This window comes from Rhea pennata, chromosome 2 (assembly GCF_028389875.1).
Source record: "Rhea pennata isolate bPtePen1 chromosome 2, bPtePen1.pri, whole genome shotgun sequence".
NCBI lineage: Eukaryota > Metazoa > Chordata > Aves > Rheiformes > Rheidae > Rhea > Rhea pennata.
In genome coordinates this window covers 76,919,229-76,941,847 of record NC_084664.1, presented here as the reverse complement: position 1 = coordinate 76,941,847, position 22,619 = coordinate 76,919,229, and the positions used below count along the sequence as shown (strand labels likewise).

At 34.4% G+C, this 22,619-nt stretch overlaps 1 protein-coding gene across 2 annotated transcripts in view; it reads right to left on the bottom strand.

Annotated features, from left to right (window-relative positions):
* The window catches only part of MARCHF6 (membrane associated ring-CH-type finger 6), a 49,975-nt gene that overhangs the window by 10,959 nt on the left and 16,397 nt on the right, over positions 1–22,619 (bottom strand). For both annotated transcript variants that reach the window (XM_062569797.1, XM_062569798.1), the window contains exons 6-19: positions 20,344–20,512; positions 18,584–18,776; positions 18,214–18,275; positions 16,194–16,226; positions 14,828–14,879; positions 11,770–11,828; positions 11,100–11,180; positions 10,338–10,406; positions 10,139–10,213; positions 9,162–9,296; positions 8,556–8,675; positions 7,586–7,686; positions 6,729–6,866; positions 4,813–5,014 (exon numbers count right to left, since the gene is read on the bottom strand). In XM_062569797.1, the coding sequence (XP_062425781.1) occupies positions 4,813–5,014; positions 6,729–6,866; positions 7,586–7,686; positions 8,556–8,675; positions 9,162–9,296; positions 10,139–10,213; positions 10,338–10,406; positions 11,100–11,180; positions 11,770–11,828; positions 14,828–14,879; positions 16,194–16,226; positions 18,214–18,275; positions 18,584–18,776; positions 20,344–20,512 (1,489 nt within the window). The remainder of the gene's footprint in view (positions 1–4,812; positions 5,015–6,728; positions 6,867–7,585; positions 7,687–8,555; positions 8,676–9,161; positions 9,297–10,138; positions 10,214–10,337; positions 10,407–11,099; positions 11,181–11,769; positions 11,829–14,827; positions 14,880–16,193; positions 16,227–18,213; positions 18,276–18,583; positions 18,777–20,343; positions 20,513–22,619) is intronic.

Here is a 22,619-nt window from a genome sequence, read left to right as displayed (position 1 = left end):
AAAATGCTTACTAGGGGAAAACTAACACTGTATCATAACAGACTCCTGAGAGAAACCTAAATCTATAACAGTTTCCTTGATGAGATTTCTTGGGACAAGGTAAACCAGTCTCACCTCCAAGCTAAGATCTCCAGCACTGCCTAAAAGAAGGAAAATTTTGTGGTTGGTTAGACATCAACCTGGGTGAAGATGGATGCTTTCCCAATTGCCAGGTGTTTACCAGGTGATGGCCACATACTCTTTTGCACCTACAATACCTATTTTAGGGAAAAAGATCCCAAACTGATAGAAAAGCTAGAGTAGCAGACAGACAAGACTGCAGGCAGAAATTTTTATCAATTGTGAGAAACACATGGTGTGACATTGCTTGAGGCCAAAATTGTCTATAAATAGTCACTTATGGATCATCATCACTGACTACTTTCCATCATTCCCTATGAGAACAATCAACAAAAGAAGGAGGAGGAAATAAAATTAAAGATGAATAAATACTAACTTTGAAATATTCCCAGTGACAAATGTGGGATTAGAAAAACAGGTTGCAACCTGCAGTTGTTAAAAAGGTGTAGGGAAGGATTTAGAAACTGAGAAAAAAAAATGGAGTATATGAAGCCTGTATAAGAAACACAGGCGCCACAGAAGCCAAAAAAAATCAAATTAGGTGGATACAGCTTAAAGATAATGCTGTATTTTCAGGCAGGCGGACAGAAGGATGTCATTAAAGGCCTGCATCTTTAGAAGATGGAGCAAAGATTGACAACATTCAAGAAGGAAGTGGCAAAGAGTAGTCTGAATAATTAAAGGCTATTTGAACAGAATATACAAAAATAAGCAACTGAATCTATATCACACATTTCTAAGTACTAAAAGCCGCCTTCTTAAGATACACGAAGGAAATACAAGGGTGAAAAAGCGCTGACACAGTAGGCATGTGAGAAACCTGATGGAATGAAGATGACCAGAGGAGCACTAATAACAGAGAATAAAATTTTTAGGAGTGATGGAGCCAGCTGCACTAGTGGAAAGACATGCTATACATTAGGAAAAGCTTAGAGTCAAATAAAGTGATTAGGCACTCCACTCTAAGGATTGCAATTCCATACTAATTAGGAACAGTAGCAGTAGTAGGGCTAATTACTGTGTACTGATTTAGGACGACAGTGCTATAGGTGACCCTGCTGAGCAGGGAGGTTGGACTAGATGATCTCCAGAGGACCCTTCCAACCTTACTGATTCTATGATTCTAACACGCTGAAGGATATAGGAAAGCTAGCGAGGGCAGAAAACTGACACTAACTGTAGAATTCAAGTCGCCATAATACAGTTAAGTATCATGCCAGGAACTAAAGCTGATATAAAGTTTTTAAACACTCCTGCTGCTTGTTGGACCAACGAATTGGAGAATGTACAAGAGGAAGAACAAGTCTTGACTTTGTCCTAAACAATGCACAAGCTGCCAATAACTATCATCGCTATCATAACTCTTATGATGAGTGAACTCAAAGCTCTTGCAAAGACAGCCCTCATCTTCCAAAATCCATCACAGTAATATTATTTCAAAAGTTAGAGCTACCTGAAAATGAAAAAAATGTATTAAAAAAGGAAAGAAGTTGTCAGAAAAAAATGCTCACATGCCATATATGTAAATATACCAAAGTGATAGGTATTGTGTGTTTTTGCCAAATCTTCGTAAGATTGAAAAAAAGGTCCCACAAAATCTGTACAAAAAACAGAATAAAAATGGCTATCAGAAGATGATATTTTGGAAAAGCTAAGAATAAATGCACAAAAGAAGAAACAGAAAATGGATAAACTCTGGGAAGCGAAATCCAGAACTGTAAGACAAGCCTCCCCACAAAATCTTTAGAAATAACTTAAAGGCTATGAAAAAATAATTTATTTTTATAAAGAAGTATTTTTCTAAAGTTTTCAGTAAATATTAAAAATCCCCAGAAAAAAGCTTGCCAGAGAGTTTGCAGGCTTTGCTGAAAATTAAAGATTATAAAAGTTTTGAGAATGAAACTGCCTTGCCACCAGAGGAATGGAGGTTGGAAAAAAGCAGAACAGAACAAAACAAAACAAATTCAGCTGGTTTAAATAGATTCCACAGAGGTCCACAGATCCTATCTGGCAATTATTTCAAAACTAATATAGAATACAACTTATAGACAGCCATGATGTAACAGAGAAGAGAGAAATCATGCTGCAGAAAGCTGCTCAGATTCTGTAAAAAGGCTGACGATTATGAAAATAAGCATGACAAAATCCATAGTGTATTTCACTTAAGCAGGCAAGTTTTTCCAGCTTGGAAAAGAATGACAGAAAGTATGTGATGCAAAACTGAAAAACAAAAATCATGCAGGGTACATTGAAAAGAAATATGAAACAACTGCTCATTCTGTATCATAATATAAAAGCAACAGAAAAACTGAAATAATTAAGTAGCAGGCAACAAAAGGTTGTACTTTTCACACAAAACAGTTAATTAAACAGAAGAATCTCTTGACATTGGATGTTGAGCATACCAGATTACATGCATTCAAAAAGCAAATAGAAAAATAAAGGAAAGAAAAATCCATCAAGTACTATTAAACATAGAGCAACTGAGGGAGAACCATAATTGGCAGAGGCTTTTATGGGAAATAAAAAAAAAAAAACATTTTTTTAATTTGCTCCAAGATCAATAACGTACACTTAATTCAATTAAAAAAAAAATCAGTTCCAAATGCTTATTTTGTAACTCTGAAATAACATGAAAAAGCAGTTATTATTCCTTGCTCAGCTCATATGGACATAGTGAGTTCTACTGGTAAATATTTTTGTACAAAATTGTACATGATAAAAGATTGAATGTAAAATCCCTTTGTATAGGTTGTTTCAACTTGGTTAGATACAGAAATATTAAAGAAAGCAGAGAAAAAGTCCCAGATCTTCACTATGTCTTCTTCTTCCCCCTCACCAAATGCTTAAAATCCCAAGTAAGAAAATAATTAAAATATAGGGAAGTTGCTCAGTCTCTGTTGTTTTCCATTACATTTAATTCCTTTAAATATATTATTTCTTGCTGGAAATCAGGGCTGGAAACACATTTTTCATGAAGTAAACCTATCCAAGGAGAACCAAGATCAATATACCATGATAAATGATTCCTTATTTAATATTTGAAACAGGTGGAACTAGGGACACAGTATCACATCAATGAGCCACTGCATTTTTGAGGTGGTGAAAAGGTCATCATATCTCTTGATGACAACAATGCAAGGAAATTCAGTTACATCTGATTCTTCTCTTATTTCGGCTTTTTGTAGAAGTCTCCAAAGAATAACTTAAAATGTCTAGGCAAAGGAGAGTAGACCAGAAAAACAAAGTCTTTGATAGCTGAATATGAAATTGCTTAGGTCTCATCAGTAGTTCAAGGCCAGCTCCAAAACTACAGAAAGCTTTTATTATGCAATAGCTTAATTGAGAAGGGGAGATGATTTCAGTCCATGTCCTTATTGAGTCATCCACCAAAATAATACAGCCTACATAACAGCAGTCTAGAAAAAAGGATTTAATGAATCTCTAGGTTAACACATCTCTTCCTTGAAAGCAGCATCTCCACATTACAATTGTTATATATTGCCAACTTATAGTAAACCATACTGCTTTGTAATTACCTCCTTAGCAGCCAAACAGGGAATTAACTTCAATTAACCTGTGTGTCATCCCAGGAGCTTCATACGAACATGACTCAGTCTAGTTGAAAGTATCACAAATATATTCTTTAAAGTCAAGTCTTATCCAGACTTTAAAGTATCTCTACCCAAACCCTTGTGTATATTAGGTCAGTTTTCAGTTGGATCAGTTTCCTGACCCAGTTCATCACATGAATGTTCCAGCACTGGTATTCACGTGAAAAGGGGGAGAAAGGAACAGCTACTGTAGAAGGATGAATGTGACCACACCTTTCAACAGGCCTGCATATTTATGTGAAGCCACAGAGCCATACCATGCTTTGATATATTATGACTAAGCTGACATAACTCCTATGAGAAGGGAAAATTCATTTTATTTCCCTTGTCTATTCATTCCTGAGCTACTTTCTCCCACTGTTTCCTATGTGGCAACATTGTGTTCATACACTCCTGCAGTGAGCCGTTTTACGGAGCTAAAATGGCAGTGGCCACTACTTTAGTTTTTTGTTATACCTGAAATAGTGTGAGTGAGTTCTGCCAAAGTTTACATTTGATTAACTCAGAGCTCTGGTAACAACAAAATATTTTATCTAGGTTGACTCATATTATTGTAGAAACTTAAATATTTGTCAACTAGCATTTCCTTTCTTATTGTAGGGGTTTAGATCTTTGAAGTATTAAAACATCTGCACCTTTCTATGTTTAATATAGACACAAGTTCCCCATCTAATCTTATAATAAGTGAAAAAAGCTTAGGATAGATTCCAGCTACATGATCAAAGTATACCTAATAGAAAGATATGCCTTGTTAGAGATCCTCCTGAATTACGTGTTTCCTAAGAGGTTATTATACTTCTTTCCATTATTAGTTGTTAAAAAAAGAGGACATGAGCTTCTTATAACATGTATGAGATCTATTTAGAAAAGAAAAAAGAAACTGAGGGTCTAAAAGTTACTGGCTGAAGAAAAACTATATATGAGAACAAATTAGAAATACACTTCCTAACAACATGTAAATTGTACAACACAAAACAACAGGAAATACCACTTGACTTCTCATGGAGGTCATCAAGTATTTCTTACATTAAAAACTGTAGGTCTTTCACTTTTTTCTTAATACATTGAATATACCAACCCGGAGTGGGAATTTTAAAGGTCTACGATAAGGCTGGAAACCCACAGGTCCTCCTTGTTGAAGTATGGCTTGATGGGCTGCATGAAGACCTTCTCCCACAACTGGAATGGCATTGTTATTGCGAGCATGTTGGTTGTTAGGCTGCTGATTTGCATTGTTTTCATTCTCTTCCTGGTCACCAAGTAGGTAAGAATGGAGATCCCTGTAACAACGTAACGCAGTTCCGTTGTCTCATACAAATGAGAACTTTACAGTAATAGAGATGCATTAAAAATGTATTCAGAATGAATATAAGTTGTACAAAATGAATATAGGATAACTTTCAGAATCTTGAAGTAGTAAAATAAACCATTTTCTGATAGTCAGTGGCTTTTTAAGTATAGAACTCAGAAGAAAAATACTAGCGTGGATGCAGATTAGAACAGTGAAAATGTAGTCACAAATAAAGATCACTGATCTGTTTAACTGCTTTACAGCAATGCCTAATATTAATGTTGTTGTGCATATAAAAGGAAAATTGCATCAATATTTTAAGCTTGTGTAAGCAGGCAGCTTCACTGACAGCTTTTATTTTACTGATATTAAATTCTACGGGAGATAACTGAATTGAAACTTGGACTGTACAAGGACAGTACTGTATTGCTATAAACTTTCTCCGAACATGAGTACCATGACCAGTCAATTTACATAAGCAGCATTCTATTCCCATGCCCTGCATATGTCACTAGCAAATAGATCCTTATTTGAACCTGATAAAAGAAAAAGTAGTTCAATATGAATGTGTTAATTTTTCTCAGGTTTAGCAGAATTCTTCTTAGCAGTAAGACAGATACAAAAATTCAAACCTCCAGACAAGGAAAGCTTTTTCACAGCACTGCTTGCTTCAGAAAAGTAGAAGAGATTTTCAACTTTGCTTAACTAAAAGTGGTGCAGAAATGTTTTATAACTGATCTTAGCAACTGCAACAGTGCTAAGCAAAGTCATTTTTAACATCATCTCTGGAACTACTCTTCTTCTCTCATGTTTAAACACTATCAAAACAGGGACAAGCTGATTACAAAGATAACTTCTTAGAACAGAAATGTTACGTTTTACTGGTAAGTAAGGGTAAGCTTAAAAAAAGGGGGGGGTGCAATGGAAGAAAAAGCCTATTTTCTTGGAATCTTAGGACAGTAACTTAGCCAAGAAAAAAAAATATTTATCCTTATAAAATTATATCTGACTGATCCACAATAAGCAGGACAAGGTGTGAGAATGCCAATGTACTTCAAATTTAAGTTAAAAAAAATTTACAGAAAAAAAATTATTCTTGACTAATTTGGAAACAACATATGAACTGAAAAATGAAAAATAATTTCAAGTGCAACAACACTGCCTTGCAATCAAAATTAAGAACCTCAGCTTATATCCTTGTTTACTTTAGGGTACAAATACACTGTTTCATTCTTCTTTAAAGACTGAATTTTAAATTCCCCATTGTACGTTATAATTTTTCAGCTTAATGTTCTAACTCATTTTTCCAGTAATTCATTCTTTTTGCGTTATAAGCAAGAAATGTAACAAGCATGTGAGTTTTACTTAAGTGACACACACAAATACTCTCTTTACACTTATTCTTTCATTTCCATCTATAATAGGAAATTAAACTGTCAGCCTTTTACAGGATTTTTTACCAGGTAAATGCTAGAATAGTATAGCAAAAGGATTTTTTGTCAAAGACTAGTCCAGAGCTACAATGATTAGTTAGAGAAGGTTCTTCCATAGGAAATCACTATAGAAGTTTTTTTAATCACACATCTATCTATAAAGTAGCTGTGAAAGCCACTCAACTAAATCTCTTGAAAACATGCTGCTTTCTTGTCAAAAGGCTAAGTCGAACGTAAGGCTTGCAGCTGATTTTGGCTTTCTGTACTTACAGTAAGTATCCAGCTGTAACAGTCCATGCTCGTACAAGACCCTTCAGCCACTGTCTTGTATGTCCTTGTTCTAGCAAAGCTGGAAGCACGACCTGAAGTAAAAGGAGCTCTAGGGAAAGTTCACTTACTGGAGCATCACTAGAAACAATGGGATGAGCAGGAAGTCAAACACCAGGAACATTCTGATAGTAATCTGCTACACTGAATTGTATTAACAGCAACACAACAAAAGCTATATTGAATGTAGAATTGTATATAGAAACAATCTTTAGCTTTTTGCAGACATTTTTCGTCATGTGCTTTCTAAGCACTAGTTAAGTGCTCATAAGCATTTCACTATTCAGGAGCACGTGAAATTTAAGAAGAAAATGCTGAGAAATATTATATCCCACTATGAGAGAATATGACTTGATCTTCCTTTTGCTGTTATTGTTGTTGCTTCAGTTGTTATTTCGAATTAGGAAAATAGTATTGCCATTAAAAAAGAATATAATTACAGACTATTTCATTCTTGAAACAGTGATCACCAGGGAACAGTATGTAAAACAAACACTAGAATGACTTCCTTCACAAAAATTTGAAGGGAAAGCTGTTTTGAAGGCATATAGAAAAACAAGTTATCACCATGGCAATAGTACAGAAATGACTTATTTTTCTTAGCAACTTTTTATTTGATGAGTTGTACTATGTATCCACATGCTCAGTTACTTCACTTTCTAAAATTGACACTGAAGTTTGGATTGAGAAGGAATTAAATAATACACCAAATATAATGTCAAATTAATGCAAGAAGAATAAAATAAAAGGTCTTTATTTACAGCAGGACTGAAAAAGCATCTTGTAGAAAAAGTGCCTACCTGTAGAGCATAACATTATATGGAAGAAAGCTAGGCAGGAGATACTTAATAATGCGTATAGGAAGCCAAAGCATGAGCAATACGATTGATCCAAAGACAATCTGCAACAAGGAAGATTAATTAGTCTGTGAGTACCAGAACCAGCGAAACCTAGTTTTCCCATACGGCTCTGACATGTTTCCATAACACCCTCCACAGACAGGATTGTGGCTGGATAAATACTGACTGGGTAGCTGACAGCTGCAATCATGTCAAACAGCTTTACTTTCCTTCTGATGAGCTTTCATTGCTTAAAATACTTAAGAAATATTAATAAGTGTATCAAACAACAGTGCTTCTTGTATAATCAGTTCGACAGTTCACATGACACTTATGCCAGAAGAAGCTCATTTGAGACCCTGCCCTTAGTGCCTGTTAGGCAAACTTCCTTCAGCTTGTTTATCTGAAATCACAGATTCCAATGTTCTACAACAACATTTGGAAGCAGATGCCACTAGCAAAATCAGCATAATCCAACCCAAAACATACTAGAAAACTATTCTACCCCTTCTGCACCACTCTAGCTGAATTGGACCCAGAATGTTTACTGCAATGAGTATCATGACAAAACTAAGTGATTTACAACATCCATAATAATGAACACTTTTTGCCTGACTACACAAAATGTTAATGTCATTTTGCATAAGGAGTGGATATCAGGGAATAATTAAGGTTGGAAAGGAACTCTAGAGGTTATCTAGTCCAATAATCTCTTGCTCAGAGCAGGTCCAGCTACAGCAGGTTGTTCAGAGCTGATCAAGTTTTGAAAGGATAGCGAGTCTACACCTTCTCTTGACAGTCTGTTCCAGCATCCAGTCATCTTCATGGTGATTCCCCCCCCCCTTAAATATACAGTAATGTATATAGGAGCTAACATAGTGAGATTTTGTTGTTGTTGCTCACATAAAGAAATAGGATGAGAAGTCCTTACCACTGATAATATAAATCTCCTGAGATGTCTATAAATGGGAAGATGTATCATTTCCTGCACTGGATTAAAGTCTGGATCATTCAAATTCCTGAGAAACCATAGGACACCAGGTCTCAACACCTGAAGTGGAAAGTAGAAAACAGTTTATGAAGATAAATTTTTGCATTCCTTGTTTTGCATTTTGCAGGACACTGCTGCAGCTAAACATGTTTTAAACATAACAAGGGTATAAAATACCATAAGGTGCAACAAAAGGGTACAGAAACAGAATAAGGAAAGAATTACCAAAGAGGACTAGAGAAGCAATAACCAATTAAAAGCTTAGCTTTCAAATATTAATGAGTGTTCAATATCTGAAATGTATTTAGATCCACTGGAAGGCAGCACTCTTGTTAAAAGACTCTTGGTAAACTAAGGACATTCAAGTAAAACATTACTCTAAATCATCATTTTCAATTGCAGTAAATACCAGTACGGCCATTTATACATAACACTGAAATCTAACAAGCATACAAAACACAGTAGCAGCAATACCCAGACGTGAAAGATCACTTCAACAGGCAAGCTTCTCTACGCTACAAAACAATCATGTTCTTATAGACTTACCTCTCTCAGTAAGAGAATGAAGGACGCAAAATAGAAGACGTAAACCATTCCAACTAACCAGTGCAGAAACATTGTGGTACCTGGCGCAGACTGAAAGCTCAATTCTCTATCTTTCAAAGTGGCATCAAACATTTCCTAGAATGTAAGTCATAAACAAATATGAATAGATTTTGGCAAACCTCCACAGTTACTCATTTTATTTACTTTAGTTCACATATGCTACTTGGCATTTAAATTAAATGTCTGCCTCATGCTAACCCATAAATATTTAAGGATAGCATTTAATTATGGAAAAAAAAAGAATATTTATTAATATTTACACTAAGAACAGCAAATAAAGATCAATTTTTGATCCAGATAACTTATAGCATGAAAACCAAAATCAACTCAAACATTAACATACACCATGCAAGTTACAAGTCAGTTCAAACTAAGTGGTTCTATTGTGCACACAAATGCCTATTCCCGTAAGTAAAATGATATTTCTACCAAGGCTAGAAGAAATCAAAGTTCTCCATTTAAAATTAATCACTTAAATTTTTTTCAAGAATTTTTTAAAAGCATACAAAACTGTCTTCCTGAATTACAAGAAAGCACAACATGAATCTTTTTCAAAATAAGAGATCATACAACCATCATATTTACCATTTTCCATAAAATAGCCACACACAAAGTTATTCAGTACATCAGTTCCCCCATAAATAACTTAATTCTCATAGTGGTCTTGTAATTGCAGTAAAAATGATTACGACCTTATTTTAAAAATATCATGTTTATTTGTATTAGGTTGTCTAAAGGAAGACAAAATTAGCATTGAGCTGTACCTAAACAAACAAAACACTTTTTCCCTTTGGAAGCACTATGATGGTAAAAACAAGCAGCATGCTGTTCAACTCATATCAACAATTTTGTTTTCATCAGAACATTTTTTCTTCAAATATAAGCATTATTAAAAAGATTTTTATGTCTCTTCTTACCAAAGAGCATATATCCAACCACCAGCCACAGATAAGAGGAAACACACCAATTTCTACCACCACTAACAAGGAAACCTTTTTGGGAAAAAAAGAAGAAAATAACAAATAATTCAGAAATCACTAACAAAATTGTAATTCAATTTTTTTTTCTTAAAAAAAATATCACACAAAAAAAAACACACACAAAAATTAGGATTACCTTGACAACAATATAGCAAACGCCTAATAAACGACGTGATCGCTGGAACTTAACAAGGGCTGCCAAACCCTAGATAGCTTTAAGGAAATAATACTGAAAAATATGTTGTAACAAGCTCAGCAGATCACAGTTATTATTATAATGAAACACTATGTTATTTGGCTTTTAGCAACAGCAAATTTTATAAACGGCAGAAGTGAAAGAAGGCTCTGTATTTTCAAAATTGACTCCAATTCTGTCTCAAAAGCTGATGTGCTAGATTAACCCACTAAAAGGGGAAATTTATTTCTAAAAATAAGTACTTAGCATTTTTGCTAAACACACATCTAACAAAATCTTATTGAATTAAGCATCCAAAAAATCTCTCAAGAAATAAGTAGTTACCTTTGAAAATGTTAGACAGGAATATCATTGCTAAATTAAATTTTAAAACTGAAGGTCTACCTTAAATGGCAGCTTTCTTTTTCAAGCACTTGAACAAATACCTTTTCCAAGAAAAGCTGAATGTGTTTTAGGAGACAGACACATGCCATCAACTATTTTACCACAAGTGTACTGCATCTCACATAGTGTAGTCTAAAGTTGATGCTAGCTTTGTGTACTGCTGAACAGAAACTGCTAATAAATGTTTATTCTTTCAAATTGAAGGCAGTGTTAAAAACATGCAGCTAGAACACAGAAATCTTGCTTGTGACCAAATCCTTTCAGTTTTCAGGACTTTCATGCAAAATCTGAACCAGGTAACTACTGACAAAAGGATACATGACAAACAATTAGAGTCACTGCTAGCAGCACATATCCAACTATAGTTGTAATCAGACCTTCAAAGTGAGATGCTTGAACCTGGAAGAAAGAAAAAAAAATACATCAGTCTAAGAGACAGCAGTTCCTTTTCATTTGGACAGAGTCCAAGTTCCAACTCTTCAAAAAGAATAACAGATTTCTTTAGTTTTTACATATTTTAACAAATTAGTTCTTTGGTGTCTCCAGTAAGAGCAGAAAACTTACATTTATGGAAGATAACAAATAATGTCATTCTTTAAACACAAAATGAACTCTGTATATGAAACAAAAGGTATCCTCTTACACTACCTCCTAGTCTTCATTACCTACTATCATCAACTACAATAATTACCCACTGTGCAAATTAAAAATGCATGAGGAACAAGAAGCTGTTAAAACCATACATGCATTTTTTTTGGGGGGCGGGGGGGAGGATAAACAGAGAGGTCACTGGAAATTTAAATAATGGAGGATGTGAAGAAGAGAGAAAAAAATAAACAGATTAAAAAAAGGAGTTTAAGAAAAAAATGAAAAACTTTCTAGGTTACTTCTGTGATCAAGAATAAATGTGAAAGGATCTTGCAAAAATATTTTTGATTACACAAGCAATAGCAATTTTTATATTTTGAAATTGTAAAACAGTACTTACATATTCCTCAAAACCCAGGCCAACAATGGAGAAGTGACCAATGTGGTAAGGACAGAATGCTGCATAATATAAGTGGAAAGAAGGTGAGAGGGGGAAAAAAAAAGCACCATGAAAACTGCTCATTGGATTCTTATTTGCAGGATGTTTATTATAACACAGTAATTATTTTATTCCTCAGCAATTTCTATGCAAATAGTTGCAAGAATTACATTTCTATTATCTTATAGACATTGAAAGTCAAACCAGAGCTCACACTGAACCATTACAAATTAAAACTACCCATAGTAAGACGACAGTCTTTTTCTTCTTAGCTCATCTTGCTGCGTGTAAATCAATTCCACTTCCCCATCTTACATGTAAGATTGGTTTCAGTCACACAGTGCTGTAGGAACCTGTCCGTGTACTCTTTCCTTCCCATGCAGTGAAAGAAGTAGCCATTTTCTATCTTGACTGGATAGGAATCACTCAAAAAATACTAAAGCTGATGCATTACTGAAGACTACAAAAGCCAGAAACTGGAAAGCCCTGAAGAAGTCTACAAAGCGAAGAGAAGATGAGGGGGAGAAAGACAATGCTGCTACGGAGGGATCAGGATGAGGAGCAATTGGGAAGTCCCAGTTACCTGAACTGGTGTCAGCAAGCGTCACCATTCCTGAGAACTAACTCTCCCCAATTCTGAGGTTTCAGGAGGAATGAAGTCAAAAGCACAGCACTTTCTCCACTCTAGCAGAAAACTATAGGGCAATATTCCTAATAGAGCTGCAAAGCATTAGAGAGCTCAACCTCACCTTCCTACAGTAGAGGAAGTCAAAGGCAACTAAAGGAGCAGCAGTAACCGCAAACTTGTTTTCACCTCCACTCTTTTCACTGTCATGATTAGCTACTTTGGAGGCTACTGCAGACTAATCATACCTCAAATGAAAAGCCTGATGATTTTCCATCACCTCCTCACATCCACATGACTAGCATATAAAAACTGTACCTTGTACCACTAATCAATGGCAAAGAAAGGCTTAATCTAAGCCCCTTTCAAGGAATCAGCACTTACTGAGGAGGGCAAAAAACCTTAAAGATAAGGGGAGATCTGGAGGTCTTCATGCCCAGTGAGAAGAGAAAGTTTGGGAGGAAAAGAGTTCTCTTTCAAGAATAACTCTGGGGAATGGGGAAAACAAAGGAAGACACAATCTTCATTCTTAAGAACAGAGAAAACCACGCATGCACAACTCCTACAGACAGCAAACTCATCTGAAAAGTTGCATCTTGCATTTTGACTGTTTTATGAGATTAAAGTGAAGATCTTTTTAAAATAAATCTCTCCAAAGAAGAATCTAATAGATTCCTTTTAAGCAAAAGCACAAAGGAATACACACTCCTCACAGTACTACAGTAAGCCAGAAAAATGTGATTTAATCAGAATTTAATTAATCAGAACGTAACAAACCTGTTCCAGAAAACACCATAGGAACATTTTAGCAAGAGCAGTACTTTCTGTGATGTTTCTATACTACAATTTGAACTCACTTGGATTGTAATTACCAATAACTAATTAGAGGTTTGGCAATTAGAATTTAGGCAGCATTACTTAACGGAAAAGATACCAGAAATATGCTTCGGAGATATGAATTAAATTCCCAAATATTCTGCTTGCTTGCTTGGGAAAGACACTCACTCTTTCTTATATATATATATATATATATATATATATATATATATATCCTGATTTCCCATCTGCAAAATGCACTTAGAGCTATTGGAAAAACATCTACATGACAACTTTATGAACTATTCTGGCTTGTCATAGAGTCAGACTTATGTTATAATCACTGAACAGTTTATGTTTCACTTAAGATTACTGTTCTGAACAATTCCACTGTTCAACCTGAATTCAAATCAAGAATGGATAAATTATCCATTTATCAAAAAAAGCCTAACCTTTATAGCAGCCAAAAACTTTTAATTTATGTTCTGATAATTAATTGTAAACCAGAAGAAAACTATCAGAAGGAAATTATGAAGTATTTTCCACCTCTTGTGTTAGAAAAAAATGTATTTTTATTGGATTAAATATCCATTATCACTCTTCTTATTTTCTTTTAACCTACTGATTTGTTTCAGCAACTAAACACTCACATCACTGGCTTGGTACTGTGAGTATTATTTTGCCAGGCAAAGGTCCCTATCTAAAGTATGGTTTCAGTTTTTAATGTTCTAAAACTAATGAAATTTTGTCTCCAGTATCTCTTCAAGAGAGGTTCATCTTCTCTGAAGCATCTTGCAATACTACTTCTGCCCATATTTGTGTCAAATAAGCAGCAATAACAAGCTTGAGCACTGCAGTCCAAAAGCTTCCATCAGTAATGAAACCAATAAAATCAAAGGCATAGGGAATAAATGTTTTTGGACAGTGTCACTTAACAGGTCTGTGGTAAAAACAGAATTGAAGCTGAACCACAGTCTAATGCTCTAACTACTGCCTCTCAAGAGAATCTTGGAAAAAAATCCAAAACAACAACAACAAAAACACATATATAATCTGTTACCCCCATTTCTGGAGTCAGAGTGGAAACGCAAGTTTATCTAACATACTGCAAGTAGAAAAAAAAATCAGTAGTTCCCAAAGTGGATTTTTGATGGCAGAAGCGATTTAACTATTTTTAGATAAAACTGTAAGGACAGAAACTAGCCCAATCACATCTAAAAGTACTACAATTGTTCATAAATTCCAGAAGTTTTAATACTTTTAGAAAAATGTTAAAGGATATTTCCTGTGATCTGGCTGATATCATATTACTATACTTCCTTTTTTTACACTATGATCACCATTATCATGAGTATTTTTCCTTAAATTATGTATTTTGGATGCAGTATCAGTCACTTAAAGGAATTAAAATGATGAAGTCAGAAGTAATAATTCATAGTCACAGTTTGTTTGTGGTTCTATTTTTAAAAGTCAGAATTTCATTTATCCTGAGAGAAAAAAAGAAGAGACTTAACATTAACCTGTATTTTCCCTTCTCAGAGAAATGCATTTTTATAACTAAAAGCAAATCATACTTACCAAACACAAGTATGAATAATGTATTTAAAGATACCACCCAAAAGACATGTTCCTGCAAGGGGTATGGGGGAGGGAGAGAGGAAGAAGACAAGGAAGCAGTACATAAATATCAATCACTTAAGTAAAATGACTTTACTTCAGTATCTAATTTCAATTGCACATTATTCCCAGAACTTGCATATCTAATATCAGAGCTATAAAACTTGCATATTTCAAACCAAAACATGCAGGAGATATTATAAGAGCATCTGTTTGCATTCATGGCTATTCCACTGGGTAAGAGCATGTAAATTTGCTTTATTATTTTTATTTCGTAAAAACAAATTTCTATTTTTAAGAAAACACAGTTCTACATTTCATGTAATTATTTTAAATGTTTGTGGATACTTGTTCTATAAATGAGAAATATTTTTCTGAACTTTTAAAAATTAGACTTCATAACAAGAAATCTGTTAAAACTGACATTTTATATTTCTTTTAGCTAAGCTGACGAACCCATCCACAAATACACTGGAATTTTAATTTCTTTCAGACGAATAGCAATGTCAGCTACTAATGACAGACTATGCTATTTTAATTTAAATATGAGATGTTAAGGAAAATATGAAACATTATTTCAAACATGAGACATTTAACCACTCTGGCAGCTAATAAACACATTAATATTTAATAGACCAGCTCTTTCACAAACAAAATAAAGTCAAAATTTTATAGCTGCAAGAGAGCACACTTCTATTTTTAAAGTAAGAGACCTGACAGATGATACCTGACAAACGTAGCTGTGATGGGTTAAAGTTTCACTGTCGTCAGCTTTTTATGCTTGTTCTACCCTTCCCCTGAAGTCAGGGCTAGAGATCTCCAACAACCAGGTACAATTGGCAGCAGACAGAATCTTTCAAATACCTGCCTGCACCTAAGGCCCACTGTATGATATGCATGGTATACAGGAGTTTGTCAGGGAGATAATCAACATGGATTCAGTCATGGGCAAGAGTTAAAGTCAGTGGACTTTTTAGAAGAGCTTTGCTAAAATATCTTAATCAAAAAGATTCTGAAATCAGTTTAAGAGATATGTGCTCTACTACACAGACCCACTACTGTGTAGACTTTCAAAAAGATTAATACTTGTACTAATTGAAAGAATATGCAAGAGGGGAAAAAATTCTAGGAAGTACTATACTGTACTACTTGAAACTCCTAAAATTAAGGAAACTTACTTGAATGTGACACTGCATTTGACAATGAAAATCTCTTTAAATAATATATATCATATTAAAATCAGAACTTCAAATAGAAAAATTTAAATTAAAAATTTCTTAAAAATAAGTCTGCTATAGAAATTCTTAAAAAGCAGAATTTCACTTACTAAAAAAACCAGAGAGCCATCGAGTCCAAGCATCTAGGGGGAAAAGAAATTTAAGTTTATTCATTCATCAGAAAAAAGTAACATATATAAAGTAAACCTCACAGTTTTTCTACTCCAGATTTTTAATGTCTAATAGAGTCATGTACTTTTCTATTAATTGACCAACAGACTTCCGACATAATTTTTAAAAGATAAAGGTAGGAACTAAGTACTCAAACACAACCAACTCAGTTAATCAAAGGCAATGGTATACATATAGAATATCTTAATACACATGTATTCAAATGCAGCAAACCGAATGTGTAAGCAATTAATTTATAAGCTATTTCTCTCAAGGACTTGAAGAATCCAATCAACAGATCTTTATGTTCTCTGGAGTTTTTACTGACTAAACTGCTATTTTCAAACACTAATAAAACAATTCTGTATTTTGCTAATTGCAAAATATCACTTTATGTTTTGCTGAGAAAAACGGAAGGTTAAAAATTTTAACTTCAATGAATAAAGGCAACTGAAAACTTTCTAAATTTGCTATACTGTATAGTTTTAAGTTTAGAACAGAAATTGATTTACAGCTGGGGAAGACAGGAAACAAATCCTTCACCACTAACAGCTGTTATGGAAAGTGTACACCAAACAATCAAAACCAGAGTATCTAGTCCAAAAACTCCTGCTCACTTCAAGGATTTTCCATTATGATAATCCAGTTACTTATAATCCATGATTAATGCTATAAAATACCAGATTCAAGGCTATTTTTCACTAGAGTTTTGTGCTGAAGTTCCAAGATATTAAAACTGAACATATTTCACCAATTAAAATAAGAAGCAAGTGTATCTGAAAATTTAGAAAGTTTGCATGTTATTTTCACAAGATGGCATAACTGAAGAGCCACTTTCAATACTAAATGCCAATTATATGTCTGTTGTCTATGCCAGCATAGGATCAGAAATGGTTATGCAAGTCTACTGGAGTTGACTTCTATATTCATGGATAGGCATCAGAACATTTTAAATTAAGAATACTTCAACATTTTGCAGCACTTAAATTGTTCCAGAAATGTAATACTTTTCTCTTGAGATAAACAATTTGGGTACAGAAACTTGAAATTGTGTGTGTCCTTTTTCACTACCAAACAAACCTTCCAAACAAACTAAATACACAGTATCAGATATGAAAGAAAGATCACGACTGTGTCCTCATGAAAACCGTATCTCCACATTACAGTCAAGGCTATGACTGCATCATAGCCTAGGAATAGAAAACTAGATTTGTAACTATCCAGCTTGGGCACTAGTGGTAATGATAAATCATATGAAGCTGCTGCATCTACTTCCAGGTAGATTTTGCAGCATGCACTGAGTTTTGAACTAATCATATATTCACTGCTTCCTGTATTCCACTTCACAGGTTAAAAAGTAGCTCTCTAGTCTCTATACAATCTGCTATGACTACAGCGGACACACGTCTCAAGTTATAATCATGGAATTTCTAATCCATTAATAGAATATCCAAAAATAGAAGAAATGTTACACTGCAATCTTCCATCCTTTTTAAAAAAAGTACACTTGCCCTGTCTTTTGTAAATATGTAAATAAAATACTCAGCAAGAATTTCTGGTTCTCTTTTGTTTAGCTTGATGAATGCTTCCACAGATAGTTTAATACTTACTTTTTCTATATATCACTCAACACCTATATGCTCCTGATCTGGCCTTGCATCCTCAGTGCAAGTTGCAATTCACTTCTTAACTTGGTCAAGTTGAAGTCATCAGAAAGATCTCTACTAAAAGATGCTTAAGCTGTTACTGCATTTCTAGTAAGAAATGCCTTTTTTATAGTCCACAAGTAACACAGTAATATTTTAATTACTTTAAGTCAAGTGAAGACTCTCACTTCCAGTTTTCATACTATACAACAGTATCAGAATCTATCCCACATGGATTTCAATAAATTAATACTAGAAATCAAGTACAAGCCTCAGAAAAAACTCAAATAATTCAAGAAAATGATTTTCTTACTCGCTCCCAAGTAAGCTCTTCTGCTGCACGATCCCATTCCAAAGCGTTCCAATTCATGTCATCTGAAGAGACAATGACCATGTTTACAGCTGTCAGACTCACCCAAGATGTAAACTCTCCATACCATGTTTTAAGTAAAAAGACTAAGTGCATAACATTCAACTCGTGACTGCTGATAATTTTCAGCAAGTAAATGCTTCCGAACTTGAAACAAATATTTAAGCTTTGCAAAATCAAAGCTGGTAAGTAAGCTGTGGTAGAAGCCTACTCAAACACTTTCCTTGAATTATGACAACTATTTTGAACAATGGTTTCATGTATATTCAAAAAAAAAATTAGAAGAACATTACTGTTTTGAGTCACCTGTTACCTTGTGCTCCATTGTTTGCATCTGCTGCATCTTCTACTACAGCATCTTCTTCATCTTCGTTATCTTCTTCCTCTTCATCTACCTGTTCTTCTTGAATGTCAGGGTTCTCACCTACAACTACATTCTCAGCAGCTGGGTTAGCTGGTTGATCAAGCACAGCATTTTCAACACCTCCATTTGCAACAGCCTGAGCCTGCAGAAACAGTATTTAGTATTCAGTTAAATTGATTATATTCTTGCTGTAGTTTGACCTGTGTCCAGAAAGAACACATACTAGTAGTTTTTTTTAGATAAGCATTAAATTTGGCAAGAATAAACCTAGCTCTTTAAAGAGCTGCAGAAACAGCCAGACTTCTTCATAGAACAGTTGTGGTTGGAAATGACCTCTAGCGATTGTGTAGTCTAAAACTGAACAAACACCTCCCCCAGCACGGTCAACTGGAGCAGCTTGTTCAGGGCCATGTTCTGTCAAGTTTTGAATATATCCAATGATGAAGACTCCAAAACCTCTCTGGGCAACCTGTTCTAGTGTTCAATCAGCCTTACAGTAAAAAACCTTTTGTTATGTTTAAGTGAAACTTCTATACATTAATTTATGTCCACTGTCTCTTGTTCTGTCGCTCACTACCACTGAGAAGAGTCTGGCTCCATCTTCTTTACACTCTCCCTTCAAGTAGTTATGCACACTAATAAGAACCCCCTTGAGCCTCCTCTTCTCCAGGCTAAACAATCCCAGCTCTCTCAGTCTCTCCTAACATATCAGAAGTTACAATCCCTTAATCATTTCTGTGGCCCTTTGCAGGACTTGCTCCAGTATGTCTGTATCTCTCTTATAAAGGGGAGTCAAAAAGGGAAACCGCACTCCAGATGCTGTCTCACCAGTGCTCAATAGAGGGGAGTACTCTCAATCCTGATGAAAACTGGTACTGTATTAGAAAGATAACAACACACAGACAACCCAAGTAACTCCTCAAGCTGAGAATTTGTATTTCTGTCTTTAAAAAGTTGACATTTATCACAAAGGAAAATAAAATTTTACCTCTATGGATACATTGCTTTTATCATCTCTTCTCCTGCCTGAGTGCCTCTTGTAAGCACTAACAGTGTGGGAAAGGGTGGTGAGGGAGAAAGCTTACAGCATTTAAAATTTACAATATTTCAAAATATACTGTAACAGAGATGATTCAAACTCTGTCTTAAATCATAAATGGAATGTACTAGAACTTTTGCAGCTATTACAAACATTGATGTAGACTATTACTCAGAATGGTGTGTATTTTTTATGATTTTGTACTGTAACATAGCCAATGAGCACTATTCCATTTTCAGATGTTCCACAGAACCTCCAACTGCTTATAGAGCACTGAAATGTTACTTCACAAACTACTGAAATATTTATGAAAATGGCAAAATAACTGCCGTGTATCTTCATTTACCACAGTTGACAATTGTTTATACATAAAAGTTCTCCTCAAAAAGCACAGAGAAACAAGTCTGTAACAGTCATAAGAATCTATACAAATTAAGTTATTTGAAATAAATTATTCTAAACAAATCCATTAACATTTCTTTTTACAGAACTTCAATAATATTTTATAAAAACAGTAACATCACTGTTTAGTACTATAGAAATTACATTCAACAAATGTTAACACACAAATAAAGATACTCTGAAATAAATGATATTGAGTCTGGTAATGTATTTGTTCACACGCACAGCTTTTAAATTTATTTTCAATGACTGAGCAGTTAAGTTTTACCTCATTTTGTTGACCAACTCCATTTAGTGGCTGTTGCTGATTTTGTTCTAACCACTGTGGTGCTCCACCATGGACAATCTGCTCACGTAACCAAACAAGGCTGATAAAAGCACACAGAGTGCATGTCACAACAAAACAACCCTGCAAACAGTCAGCCAGTAAGTTCTCCCTGTTAAAAAGGAGAAAAAAAACCATCAGTGACAAGTATCTTTTGCTTATTCAAACTAAACTCAGTCAGTTAATTACAATGAACGGCCCTTCCTTGTCCATAATCAACAAGTAAAATGGCATTTGTGTGAAATGCTAAGTTTATCTAGCTGCATAAATGAAGTATTTGTATGTAATTTTTATTTAGTTTTTAAAAATCTCTTCAAAGTAGATTTCTTGCAGAAAAGCTGTAAATGCAAGCATACGATGTTAATGTTAATTAATAGAGCTAAGTGCCAAGATAAACACTCGTTTGAAAAAGGCTTTATTATTCCCTTCTGGTATGATTTGTGAAATCATCACTATTAAAACAGAAATATTTCTGCAAAAACAGGATCTGACTCACTAAGAAAAGCTTCAAGATTAGTTCAGGAAAAACAAACTTCAAGAATAGGAAAAGTAACATGATAACCACTAAAGTAAATGAAACTGGCTGAACAAATTTGGTTCTTCTGGGAATCTAATTCAGATTTGCTTCAGTATAAGATCTATTTTAAAGCATTAACTTCTCTTTCAAGTACCATCCACTTACAATGACTCAACCATCTTTTGTCACACAAATTGACATTACTTTGAAAAATTAAAGATGAAGGCAAAACATTAAAATATGTGACACACAAAGTGACAGTGTAAAAAACAAACTCTTCCAAGATTTAATGAAGAGGCTTTTGGGAAATAACCTACAAAGCAAAGAGGAAAATGTAAAACATACCAAATGATGAAAACTGAAACGGTGACAAGCTGATAGATTTTTTATTTATTTATTTTATGGCATCTGAGAAAGGTACCAGTCAGAAAACAGCAATAATACGTACCTCACTATTTTATCTGCTCAGCTACCCTAAGCAAATGAAACTGCAAGGTTTGACTCTGATTGCTCTACCTTCTGGCCTTTTAACTCAGATATTACCTATTCCACTCTATACTTTAAAAACCCCTAATCTAACAAGTCATAAGTAATTTTAAAGCAGTAGCAAAAAAGTTCAGTAACCCCTGTCCTTATTCCAGCTCCCCTTCCCACTTGTTCCCACTCATTGTACTAAGCCATGACCTGTGCTGCATGACTGCACAGTGAATTTGTTCAGAGAACTAGCTAGAATAAGCTTTTAAAATAAGAACTATCCTGCTACCCCAAGTACTTTCTGTCCAGCTCCCCATGCAGCCATATATACTCTTGTGCTTGCACAGCACAGTGAATACTACAAGGACAAGAACAAAGCCCAAGGGAAAGACTGACACAGGGGCTGTTGAAACAGACTGTCAAAGAAAGGTATGTCAAAGCAAAGCTTCCTGTGCCATTCAAATTATACACATATTGAAGTCCTTTATTTACTTTCCAAGTACAGATTGTAATTTAGTAGTTAGCAGAAGACATGTGATGAGGTGCTTTAAATTCAGTTGTAAAATTTTGGATTTTTCTCAGAAAACTCAAGAATTCCAATATATGTTTACCGTGAGATCACAGGAAAAATACAGTTAATACCTTCCAGTGAGTATCTCTCTCTATTAATAAAAATTAAGGAAATGTAACATAACCTGTCTTAAAAAAAAAAAAAAAAAAGCCCCAAACAGGGTACCTCAAAGAAAGTATAGGACATTCGTTAAAAATGCATGACTTATTCTAATCAAATTTAATCTCAATCCCTCAGGCCCAAGGAAGAAAAAATAAAAACCAGCCTGAAACACTATTGTGTTAGTATTTACTAATTCTATAAAAGATACCGATTAAAAGACTAAGATGGACAATATCCAACTGCATACGGCAGCCGTAGCATTAAAATACAAATATGAAACAGAAGGCAATCAAATAAAAACCCCTCATCACTAAAGAGGCTCAGCATGGATAAAATCAAATTAAAAATAAAAAAAGTAACAAAGTGTCACATTAACATACTAATATATATTAATATTCTACTATGAGACATCAGGTACAGAAAGTTTGACAAGACTTTAGACCAGTTTAAAGGATTTTAAAATGAATAATGGAAATTTTACCACATAAAATTTCTTGACATCAAATACAAATCTTTCATAAGAAACTATTAAACATGGCCCACTTTATAAATTCA